Source organism: Caloenas nicobarica, chromosome 5, assembly GCF_036013445.1.
Source record: "Caloenas nicobarica isolate bCalNic1 chromosome 5, bCalNic1.hap1, whole genome shotgun sequence".
Taxonomy (NCBI): domain Eukaryota; kingdom Metazoa; phylum Chordata; class Aves; order Columbiformes; family Columbidae; genus Caloenas; species Caloenas nicobarica.
In genome coordinates this window covers 27440530-27453394 of record NC_088249.1, presented here as the reverse complement: position 1 = coordinate 27453394, position 12865 = coordinate 27440530, and the positions used below count along the sequence as shown (strand labels likewise).

Genomic DNA, 12865 nt, shown 5'->3' with positions numbered 1-12865 from the left:
GAGCTCTGTTAGCTTGGGCTACAGAGTCTTTCCATGCTTCTCACCAGCCACCCATACAGGAGACTTTTAAAAGAACAAGCCAGATTAACACTTTCCCAAAACCTTGGGACTAGACAGCCACACTCTGACTCCTCTCCTGCTAAATCAGTCTCCAGGGAGCTGGCTAAGACCAGGGACCACAAACTGCCCCCTCTCTCAGCTGCAGCAAGAAGATTTACCTGTGTGGGTGTCCAGCATACGAGAGCTGCACACTGGCACTCGCTGGGTTTGCCACCACATGAGAATTGCTGTTGACTGTGGTTGACCTAGTGTAGCTTATTGATCATCTCCAGCATGGTTTAAAATAAGCACATGCGCAGATTAAGTTATTCCCTCTTCCCACATGAGAGATTAAAAAAAAAACCAAAACCAAACTATACTGCGTGAAAGAGGATGCGAGTTCGAGTAACTCTGAAGTGGAAGTACTCCACAGAGACAAAATTATGTGGGAAAAGGCAAATCAGTTTTTACTAACCTCTCTTACACTGTCATGCTGCTTTGTAATTTTCAGTACAACCTCTGGTATCAGACACATTCTCAAGAGTCATGGGAATTGTCAGTGCAAGTATGTTTAGCTGTATCCCTTTGGGTAGGTGGAGGAGGAAAGAGACCCCTAAACAGCTGTAAGATAACAATTACTACAACATATTTACTTAGAGAAAGTTTAGTCAGAGTTCAGAGAAATGACAAAGTCCTTGGCAGCTGGATGGCCAATAGCCAGCTTCTTCTTGACCCTTACCATCTGCTTTCCTTAGGTCTTCACATGCAATAAGTACTCCTCTGTGTGAATTAAATGCTTAACTAAGTAGCAAATGATCTAGAATTCTCTTCCCTCTTCAATAATTAAAAAAAAAAAAAAAAAAGACAATCCAAGCCCTCCACAACAGAAAGTGTCTTTTACATTGGGGGGCAGGTGGGGGAAGATGGGAATTCCCACTATTCACAATGCTGCAAAAGAATCAGAAAAGTTCACAGCACTTTAATAAACAAGTGAAAATGTCCTGGATTTCATTCAACTGCAATGTTAGTGGGAGTGGGGAGAAGCCTCCCCTGTGGTTGCAGGAGAAAACTGTGGGACTTGGGCTACAAACATAGCAGGGGGAGGATGTGAATGCTGTTAAAAATAAAACTTATCAGACAACAATTGAATCATGAGAATGTTATCTGGTTCAACAGGAGTGTGAAAACAAATAGGCATTTCAAGAAGAGGGCCACTAGCAAGGTAAATAACTTCAAAATAGCAGGAAGTGTCCAAGGAAACATGCCAAGCTGATGGCAACAAACGTCATGGTCTCCCTGACCATGGAGAACAGCAGTGGCCACAGATTACAGTGTCACCTTTGTGCAGTGCCACCACCCTTCACCAGCTGTGTCGCACTGCACCCACCTGCCACAACCCCAGCCATGGTAAAACACAACATCGAAAAGATTTGCACAGGACAACATTTAATATGACCCAGTTTTTATTCACTCCTGCCACATTTTTATTTTTTTTAAATAGTAACAGGAACACAAGGTGTGGTGTATGGTAAAATACTACTTGGTGTTTTTATATCAATCTGATGCAAAGTGCCAGCATTGTTGACCAGCATACAACCTGACAAGAGAAGATGTAATCATAACTCACTCTCAGATATCTGCTGGGAGTACAGCACAAAGTAGAACTAGTTATTTGCCTGCAAATAGATATATTCTCTTCTAGATGCAAGTGGTGTTAGAGCCAGCTATTTTGCAACAACAACAAATACATATAATATATTCCAACATTTTTAAAAACACAATAGGAAAGAACTAAAACTGTTTAAAGAGAGAAGGAAGAAAGAGTGGATCTTTCTAGACATTACTTTGCAGATGCCATTCCTCATAGAACCAGAAGTAATCTAGAGAAAACAGTATTTATTAAAGGCTACTTTACTCAAAAGGCCAGTAGTTACAGGTTTAAGAATAAAAATAGTCTCTTGATTTTCAGTACTGTCTCCTGGCCTTTTTCCTCCCTGCACAACAAAAACCACCTGTCAGAAACTGTGGCTTGGTGGCTCTGCATATTTTTCCAATGCAATTGCATTTGGAAAGGCAACCATATTTCTTAAAAAGCAATGAAAATCTTGCATGACACACACATGTGGCATGTAACATCTTCACAGGTATGAATGATGAAGGCACATTACCTAAAGGTTGCAGAAAACCCAACAAAACTTTTGGTGGACTAAAAATTAAATGCCTTAGAGAAAACACTTTCTCACAACCAGGTGACAAGTGCTGTTCAGCTGTAGATGTTTCAGTTTACCATGAAAACAAAACACAAGTAAGGGAGTCTCCTTGAAATGCCCTCCCTACTGCAGCAGCCTGCTTCCCCCACAGTTCTTCAGACAATTTCATTCTTGCAGAGCAGTTTGCAACAATTCCAGAGACAGGCAAGAGAAATTCATGTCAAAAATATCAAGCCTGTGCATTCCTACATGACCAACACCTCACTCATCCACCCAGTTAAGCTACATCATCTTCAAGGAGGTCATCCCACTGATCTGGAAATGGAGTAATATCTGGAACAGAAGAATTAGTTTGAAAATCTTGTGCCCTCAACTTTTTTGTACTTAATTATATATGTTAATAAAGAAAAAGACAGTGCTCTCTGCCACTGAAGAACTGCTCTCTCCTCTATCTAGATCATGAAGATACTGGCTAAAAATGTAAATATGTACTTTATTTACAATAAATGAACCTATACTGCTCCATGTTCCATCCACCACGTTTTGCTGACCACTGTTGAAGCCAGGTGTTAGCAATAGTGGTAACTGAAGTACCTTTCTTTTTCAACCTTTATACAAAGCCTTTCCCTTCCCACCCCATCATTTTTCCACTGTTCTAGGCTCCAGTGAGATGTGTACTAACATCTCTTTCTAGTGCTTTTTTTTTTTTTTTAAAGGTTACAGTTTCTAAAAGCAAAGCAAGACTTGCTCTGCTCTGTTTTAGCTGTCTTTGCCCCCTTTAAAATCATGTAGGAGTTTCAAATTTATGTGCCATTATCAACTTTGCAATGCAACAGGTTGGGCTCCCTCTTGCCCCCTCCTTTTTGAATAATAATCCCGTGGCTCCCCTTTTTCAAGGCCTCCCATCTTTCAGTACATTACCTCTCACTCTCAGCAAAGAGCCCTAACTCTTTCTCCTCCCACATGAACACTGCAGAATGAGAACTTCAAGTTATCATTAAATTTCCTTCAAGTCTATGTCGTGCTACTTAAAAGCAACTGTAGTGGAATAATGTTTTTCCTAACATTAAAGGACATTTATCAGATTGTCTTTCTAGTCTTTTGAGTGATAAGTATTTGTGTCACTGTTCCCTCGTGTTCCTCTCTTAAGGTGCACAGTGGTCAGGCCGAACAAAGTCCAGCCCATAAGACCATAGCTGTATCTCTGGGAGAAGCCAGAGAGAACAAGGGGTTTCTTCGCACAACTGTGTTTATATTCAGAATTCAGGGACGGGCTGAAGGATGCCCAGCTTTTTCTTTTTTTTTTAGTGACATAACTGCTTAGAAATATACTCCATTTCTATTACCATTTTTTATATTACAAAAGTTATTTCTTTACTGTCCTATGCAGCCATTACCCTTCTGTCAGTGATGTTTAATAGTTGCCATTGCACACTGCCTTTCACTCCCTAGCTCAAGGGTAACAGAGCTGGCCCACAGACCCATCCTTAGCGTGACAACCCAGCACAGTGTGGTGAACTGGTGCAGTGGCCAATGGTGCAGACAGACCATCTGCACCTCTGCAGGCAGGTGGCACGGGAACATACGGGACACCGAACAGGGCACCTATTCAGAACATTTAGTAGGGTCTGACATACACACTGACAACATGAGATGAAAATGAATACAAGTGAGTGTATTAGGTTGAGAATAATTAGTGTGAGTGATGAATACATCCACCACCAGCTCCCAGCTTCATGAAGATCTACTCTGAACTGCATAGTAAGTGCTGGCTGTAGCAGCTTAGGAAGATCAGATAGCTCACCAGTTACTCATTGAGTCTAAGTAGTTAAAAAAAAAAAAATGGAGAAAAGAAACCAAACATGCTATGCCAATTGAATAACTCTGATCTCACCACTTGGGCACAGCAGTAGTTACCCAGTGTAACAGGCCAATTGAAACTGAACTGTTTCATTCAAATTGCATATGCATGCAAAGTTAAACAAGTGTGTTAACTAAGGATAAGCAGCATAGAAATCAAGTCTAAAGTTACCCATTATTTGTCATACATTTGTCAGACTGCCAAACATATTTTCCTTTCAGATTCATATTTGTGTCATACAAAACATAGTCGATGGAGAAGTCATGAAAATAACACAACTCTACGTATCGTTTGCCTTTAGTGCCAATGCATTGTGTGCCATCAGCCTTCCACGTTTACCAGATTTTTCAGAGAAAACTGCTGCTTTGCTGAGCCATGAAAATAGAAGACACACAACCGATCCTGCTCAGAACAGAAAGGAAATGGTTTTACAAAGTTGTGGACAGATGCATAACTTCTTCCCCCTCGGTCCTGAGACAGAAAGGGCAGCACACCACACAGCGAGAACTTCACTCTTGAAAAGGAAACAAAATCCAGGAAATGTGATGACTGCGTAGACAAGAATCTGTTCGGAAAGTCGTGCTATGGAAGAGCTGAGCCAGTGTTCTGCACAGCAAAGTGATGAACAGTACATCAACAGGCCTGTGCAGGACAGACCATAAGATGACACTCCAGTTTAATTTCACATTTCCAATATTTGTCCTTGCCCATTAGCAGTCTGCCACAGATTTTCAGCTTGTAAAGCTCCTTCCCATTGAGCTAGGATTTTTTTTTCTCATAAAGTGCAAATAAGACTCAAGTCTTTACTAGTTCCAATGATCATTATCTTGATTACGAGAATGATCAAAAGCCAGTTGGCTGAGCCACTACCACTAGCCTTAGTGATACTATGTTTTTTTTTAACCCTGGTTACTTTTTCCAGCAAAAGGCAAATAGAAAACAAGCGTTCCTTCTGCCAAATGCAGGCATGACAGGAGGCTGCCTTGAGTACCATCAACATAAAATGCACATGCTAGACACAAACAGTGCATTCTTGTGCATAACAAGAATTTGCCCTTGTTCACTGGAAATGGAAGTCATCTTTGGGATCTTATTTCTTCACAAATAGTTCAGGAACAGTTCATTAGTCTTCATTAAGAGGTGCTTCTCTCTTCCTCGCATCTGCATTGAAAAGACGAAAAAAGGAGACTCAGTTAAGCCAGAGGGTTCTGACAGCATTCTTCTGAAAACTCAGAAACAGCTCAAGTTGGTTTGTTTTCAATGGACAGCACCTTCCATTTCAGACTCATGATATGAATTCACTACATGGACTGAAATGCTGTATGAATCCACAGCATGTTAAGAAGATATAGCAAGATTTTGTACATTTGCCTTATTGAAACCAAAGATGATTCATGCAGTATTTAAGTAGCCCAAAAAACTTTCAGACTCCAGATCGATGATACTTTTCCCCTTCACTCTTGGCTCCTTGCTCATGGGCAAAGTCAGTATTTGCGTTGCATACCAGCTACACAGATGACAGCGTGTTCTAAAAAGCATTTGACTAATTACAATACTGCTGGTCCCAAGCTGCATACCACACATTTTAAAAAAGATGAATGCTCTCCACACTGTATTTTGAGGAGCTGCCTGAGGCAGTCCCTGAAGATCAGATCTTAAACTGCTCCAAACAGCAAACCTTTGAGCGTGGCCCCAAGTATGGTGTTAAAGCACATCAGGATGGCTCAGTCCATTACTCATGTGCCATCACTACAGTAGCAGGCAGTGCAGCTGCCATTAGGAAAGCTGGGGTCACGTCACCTCTTCTCAGGCTTCTGCAGAAGTGCCTCTGGGCTGACTTTAAGCAAACTGTGAGACCCGGTTGAATGCAGGTAGCACTTGAAGTGCACCACGGTCACAGCTACTCTAGCAACTGCATGCCAAAAGATTCACTTATATATATATTTATAAACTTAAGTTTCTTCCAGCTCACAATCTATATATTCCAAGTTCATTATGAATATCCCCAGTCAGAAATTACTTGTAAATTAAATACAAATCCCTTTTGCATTACTGCAGGTCCCAATTGCCCTTCATCAATATAGAAGACAGGTCCTGTTTGGCCAGAACATGATTAGGAAACTGTTTGTGTAATCCTCACAACTTTGTGCTAAACAAAGTTTGGAGGAGACAAAATATATTTCACTAATAACAAAAGAAGATCTCAGAGACTCCCAGTGACTAGAGCAGCCACCTGGGGTAGGACAAAATCTCAGCAGCCATTTGGGAGAGAAATCAGAAACCGCTGCTCCCATGTTCCCCATCATGCTCATCAGTGATACCAAGGCCAGGCCTGAATCTTCTCCTGTCACAGCTTCTCCACTTCATATAAAATAACTGACTAATGATTAGAGATGAAAAAACTTTCTGAAAATCAATGTCATACCCATCTAGCTACAGAGTTACTCCCAGACTGTCTCCGATTTTGCAAATATCAAAATGCATTTATTTCTTTCTGGTAAAGACTTACAAAAGAATCATACCAGTTAAGTTCCTGAACTTTTTTTTGGCTTCTGCTCTTTCTTCAGCATCAAAGTACCACACAGTCATGGCATATCTATAAAAAAAATAAAATCTTGTGTTTGTTTCAACGTTTGCTATTAAAATAGAGCCCAGGAGTTTTATGCTCATGGAGAAAGCAAAAAACTAAAACTGCATTAGTAGATACAAAAAACAGGATGCAAGTGGCGCATCTTTATAGACAAATATAGAAAGCACTTTTAAATGCTAGTAAGATAGAAATATAGGTGAGAATTTCTGCTTGGAGGCACAAGAGTGCATAGCCCCTGGCAACAGAGGACAAAAGTAGCTTGCAGACCTTCGCATGTTTTTCTGTTTTGGGGCACCTGTAGGCAGCTTGGGGTTTGTCCTGAATCACATCAGCTTTTCATAGCCTGTTGACAGGGGGTAGCCCCAAGAATCCTATAGTGTTACAAGGACAAAAGGATAACCCAGCATCTCCCAGCTAAACAGCTATGCCTGGCTTGGAAGACTTATCCTGTCAATGGTAAAAAGGGCTTTTATCCCCATCACACAAGGAATCTTATCGTTCAAGCTTGTTCTTCCTCATTTGATGACAGAACTCCCAGTGATTCAAAAAACGTAAAATCCACTCAAAATCTAGCTATTTTTTTATGCACATGTGTAGTCGATGGGCATAATTTTAGATACAAATATTGGCAGAAGAGACACTTTGCTTTTTCCTAGCAAAATGTCAGTACCAAATATGCTACTTACCTGGTTGCATAAGACGGCTGGACTTCATGTGGGTTCCTTCGATCTGACCAGAAAAAAAGTAACCGGTCAAAAATCGGCTCAACATCTGCTACATAGGACTTTCCTTCTGGGAATATTCGAAGGATTCCACCATGCAGCTGAAAGAAAAGGAAAGGTTGCTTTTTACACATAAGAGCACCCACACATTCATGCGAACAATGACATTTCTCCCTCCTCAGCACCCAGCAAATGGGGAATAAATAAACATCTAATGATAACCAAGACAGCTACATGGCAACACTGGAAAACCATACACCAGATCTCTTGGCCACCTTGATTTTCCCAGTTTGTAGTGTTTCAACATAAACATCTGGCTAAAGTAAATGAACCAAGATAAAGACAACGCTGGCCCTGTAACAAACACTGGGAAACTTCTGAGCTCCCAGTCATATCTCTAGAACCAGGGAATACCATAAGGCAGGTCAGGGTGCTCCACCTGACCAGTCGGAGAACAGATTCTCCTCTCAGCAATTGCCAGATACTGCTTATGGCATGTCAGAGCCTGCATCTGATCACACAGGACTTAACTTTTACACCCTGGGAAGAGTGAAGGCTGTTCTATTGTTGGATTTGTAATAAACTTCTCATAAATGCATCATATTTCCCTGCCAGTCTTTTCCCTACTTATAACATACCCTGGTTTCTCTACCACATCATTTCTCTCTTTCCACGTGCCACGAGTTTCAGGGAAAAAGTCCGGTGATCAGCACGCACTGTAGAAACTTCAAAAGCTGCAGATGAACTCTGCCTCCTCCCCGCTGCTGTTCAAGGGCTCTTCAGAGGCTTTTATGCTGCAGCTGCACCACAGAGTGCAGGGAAAATGCTGTCAACCCAGCACTGACCTGACTTAGCAACTCCACGTGGCACGCAAGCCTCAGTAAGAAACTACTAGGTCAGGTTTAAAGCAACGTGGTTGCTTTCAAAGGCCAGCGTGGTTATATTGCATCTCCTCCAGCATACATTTGCATAAAATTACTGTCACTCCCACACAATACTCTCCACCAGTGTCCTGGATTTCTGTTTGGTTTCTCAGTGTCCACTTGGGTGCTTTCTCACTAATGGAATAAGAGTTCTGTGCACAAAATAAACTGGGTACTTGCATTTCTCCTACATCTCCTCCATTTTGTTACATTGAGATGTTTCACTGTCATACTCTCGGTAAAGGAATGTGTTTTTTCTCAACGTGCATTTTTCAGTGGCATTGCCTCTAAATCTGAACTTACTTGTGGGGGTTCATAGTATTTACAACTGCTTAAACAGCATCCACCTGAAGTGGCCAACACAGGTTAGAGAGACCAAATATATTGGGCAATTTTCAATAGATAATCCATTTGAATGGTTTGTGCCACATTATGACAACAGAAATGTAAAGAGACATCCTGCAATTTTACAAACCCTTATTTTGTTTCTAACTTAAAGGTACAGTAAATTCAAGGCTGACTTAATCGCCCTACAGTAATGCAGGCAGAAACAGGAGCATTGTCCTGTCAAGAGACTCACTGTTGGAGTCAAAAGATGGAGAGGACAAACCAAGTCATGTGCTCACTCCTCTTACTAAGCCTCATAACTTCCTAAGTAAGAAAACTACTAAGGCAACTGCCTGAAGATCTTCTGCAGGTTAGCCTGAAGGAACAGCATCAAGAACATTAAGTCCCAAATTTGGGCTATGATTTTATTCTCCTCCCAGAAACCACTTATTCCTTAGTGGATTATGTTTTTCTTTCTAGTGCTTCATTGTTCTTTCTTCTAAACAAAGCCTAAGAGCCAGCAGTCCAGCACTTAGAAGCTTCATTCCGTAGCAACAAAACAGTATGTGTGTGGGATGGGAGAGAGAATGATGAGGAAACAGTTCAGATTCTTACTTCCAAAGGGTTGCTATAAACACCAAGAAAATAAATGTAGAGATGAAGAATGGACCAGCTGTTCAAAAGTTCACCAGAGTTCACAGAAGCAACTGACAGCTCCAGAGCTCTGTTTCTGAAGTAGTTTTTCATTTGTGTTCTGTCTCAACTCTGTGGCTTACTCACCTTGGAGTCCCAGTTCTTATTCAGGTAATAAATACAGGTGATGCAGCGCCCATCACCATTTGGATTGTCCACATGCCGAACATACCCAGTTCCATTTCCAGGATAGCAAGCGACCATAGCCTGAATGAAAGATAAAGATTGTTAAAAAACAAATTCTGCAAGATGCCCACCTACAGTTTTTCTGTGCTAAGCATCCTCCCACCACCAGTTTGGCTTAGCGCTTTTCAAATGAGCAATCCAAAACCTACAGACGACACCACCAGAAGGTATCTTTGCACAGCTTCTCTCACTGAGTGAGTCAGTGTGAAATTCCAAACTGGAAATAAATACCCTTCATATTTCACAGTATATACACTAAAGAAAAAAACAAAACACACACACCAACAAAAAAACCACAACCCACAAAAACAAACTAGAACACTGGTATGTATGGTACAAGCTTATTGTTCTCTACAAGCTGCGTGACTTTGAGGCTGTTTCAGCTAAAGTTTGCTAGTGTTTCTAAAGCTGAACAGTCATTGCAAAAGTGATCTGCCAGTCATAATGAAAGTAGAAAGTGATCCCAGGATGTCATGCCTTACTACCACTGTCTTCCTCTATTCATATCATCCAGTCCCTGTCATATACATCCCTATAATCCAACACAAAATGAGGATACCCGGGAAGTATGGGTAGAAGTCCATAGAGTAAAGTCTGCAAAAACCTGCAATGCCTTTGTGCTGTGTTTGCAGAGGGCAGTGCATGTTTGCCTTCACAGACTGAGCCAGAGAACTAACCAAACAGTTTTCAGAAGCATACTTCTCTCTTTGATCATCTCCACTTGCTGACACAATCACTTAATTCATGGTTTGTTTAGATTTTACCTTGAAAGATGAGATAAGCCTAAGACGAATTACTCCAAACCACTTGACAGTCAACAGGTCTTAAAAGGGTTTTTACAGCAAAAACATATTAAACTTGAGTTGACACCATTAGCAGCCTAAGCAGGATGCAGGGAAGAGCAGGTGAGACTGCTGGTAGGGTATGAGATCTCTTTCTCAGAGTCACTTCTTCACTATTGGAACTATTTGGTAGCAATACTAGTCACCTTCCACTGAGTTTACTCCCCTAAAGCTGTGGTAACTGAAGTCTTCTTCCCACTCCTCCGACATCTTTCATTGCTTGCCAGTATTAACAGCAAGAGTGACGGGAGATGATGGGCTAAGTTTGGTTGGAAAACTGGACACAGTGTCCAGATGTGGTCTCCTCAGGGCTGAGGTGAGGGCGATAGTCACTCCCCTCAATCTACTGGCTGCTCCCGTGACTGTGGCCCTGGATCTTGTCATGCAGGGACACACTGCAGGCTCATGTCCAGCTCACTGCCCACCAAGACCACCAGGGTCCCCAGGCTCTCCTGTGGAGCAGAGCTGCTCCCCAGCCTGGCAGCCCCCGGGCTGTGCCGCTGCAAGAGGCTCTTCCTTCCCAGGGGCAGGACTTCGCATTTGTCCATGTTTAATTCCATAAATGTTGCCACTGGCCTGTTTCTCCCGCCCATCTAGGTCCCTTTAGGTGGCAGCCCTGGCCTTGAGTGCATTAGCTGTTCCCCCTCAATTTGGTGTCATCTCCACACTTGATGAGGGTGTACTCTGACATCTGCTTCAGGTTACTGAAAAAGGTGGTTAACAAGTCAGGTCCCATGACAGACCCTTGTGGTGCTCATTTTGCTGTTACCAGCCTCTAGGTATAATACAACCATCACCCTCTAAGCCCAACCATTGAACCAGATTTTTACCCTCTAGTTTTCTATCCATCTAAACCATAAGGTCCAAACTCTGGATAGAAGAGTATTGTACGTGCCTATTCCACAGAACGAGGATGCGATTGTGCACCATTTGCGTGACCTGCACCTAATAATCTGTCAAGCACAGATGATAGCATTTAAGATTGACAATACAGTTTTTACCAAGAGCAATTGAAATTCTGATCTAGGAACCCCAGGGGTCTTGTTTTCCGTTTCCTAGCACATGCTAAAGCCATCCTGTCCTCATGGAACACATGACCAGACAGTATATATAGCACATGCTGCTTTAATCACAAAGGTAATTTTACTGTGCCAAACAGCGGTACAGAAATTACCACCAGCCAGAGCAGTGGATCCCTTGGACCCTCTGCTACCAAGAATGAAAGTCTATTCACAGGAGTTGGCCAGTCTGGATGGGTGCACACATACAGCTGCGAAAATACTGCTCTGCATCTCATCAGTTATGAATTGACTTTCCTTCCTCCCTACAAGCACCAACAAATGGCACCTGCAGGCAGCAGTGAGTCACCAGAGCCCACTCCTCACCCCGACACCTCAGGCCACAGCTGCTTCAGTGCTGGTGACCCACCAAGGGCAGGAGACTATGCTGAACAAGAGTGAGTACCTTTAGCTCCCAGTAATAACCCCTCTTCCATCATGCCTCGCGGTTGACTCAATGCCTTCCCGTAGGTCCCGTCTGCTCTGTTGTCATTCTGCTCCACAGCTGAAGTTACATTTCACTATCAACCTGATAACAGCAGTAAGGGCCAGTCTACAGCCTAGCACTGGAAACAAGCCTGGCTTAGGGGCACAAGCCTGGTGGAAACCACAAGCTAGCTCTAACTGCAATGTAGGAACGGTCCAAGGGAGCTGTACGCTCACTGGGGAGGAAAACCACCCTTGTGCATCCCCACATCCCAGATGCTAGCACAGCAGCTCATGCAGGTACACCCTTCACTCATCCCATGCACAGCAAGCTGGATTAGGTTGACCAAATAAAATAGTAACCCTTCTTTGCTAAACCTCCTCCTGGTATGTTGAGGAAAGCCGCCCCGGGAGCTGGGAGAGCAGGAGAGGGGTCAGCGGTGCCAGCAGATGGACAGGGAGGGAGGCTGCACGGGGGGCTCATCTCTGCAGCCAGCAGAGATCTCTCTGGACAGCAGACATTACTCCAAGTCTACCGAACTGCCTAAAAAACAAAGATATCAATCCAATATTACTACTATTTTTAATGCCACAATCAAAAAGCTGCTGAAGAATAGTAGACTGCAAGCCTGATCCTTAAAAGGATTTGGGTGCTTTACTTACTACTAAAATCTGGGCAGAAGGCTAGAGTTTTCCCCAGCCTCCTCCCCCCACCATAATATGTTCTCTTAGCAGAACATGTGCTTTTACTCCAAGACATTGATGTGTTATTTATTTATTTACAGCCTGCACCTTTTGCAATGCACAGAGTCTCTAGGGATGAAGAAGTAGAACAATTCCCACAGAATCCAAAAGCACTGACCACATTCCAGCCTACCTTTAAGAAAAGAGGAAAAAAAAAAGTTTTCTAGTAGCAGCAGTGAAGGAAGAAAAGCAGAAGTGAAATATCTTTTTTCCTGGTATGTCAAATGTTTGAACGAAACCTTAA

General features: G+C 42.5%; 1 protein-coding gene across 1 annotated transcript in view; it reads right to left on the bottom strand.

The window, feature by feature from the left end:
* Window positions 1-1499: 1499 nt before the first annotated feature.
* Window positions 1500-12865, bottom strand: part of EGLN3 (egl-9 family hypoxia inducible factor 3) — a 29847-nt gene continuing 18481 nt past the window's right edge. Inside the window, exons 2-5 of the mRNA XM_065636959.1 lie at window positions 9453-9572; window positions 7387-7523; window positions 6633-6706; window positions 1500-5271 (exon numbers count right to left, since the gene is read on the bottom strand). Of these exons, the coding sequence (XP_065493031.1) occupies window positions 5234-5271; window positions 6633-6706; window positions 7387-7523; window positions 9453-9572 (369 nt within the window). The 3' untranslated portion in view covers window positions 1500-5233. The remainder of the gene's footprint in view (window positions 5272-6632; window positions 6707-7386; window positions 7524-9452; window positions 9573-12865) is intronic.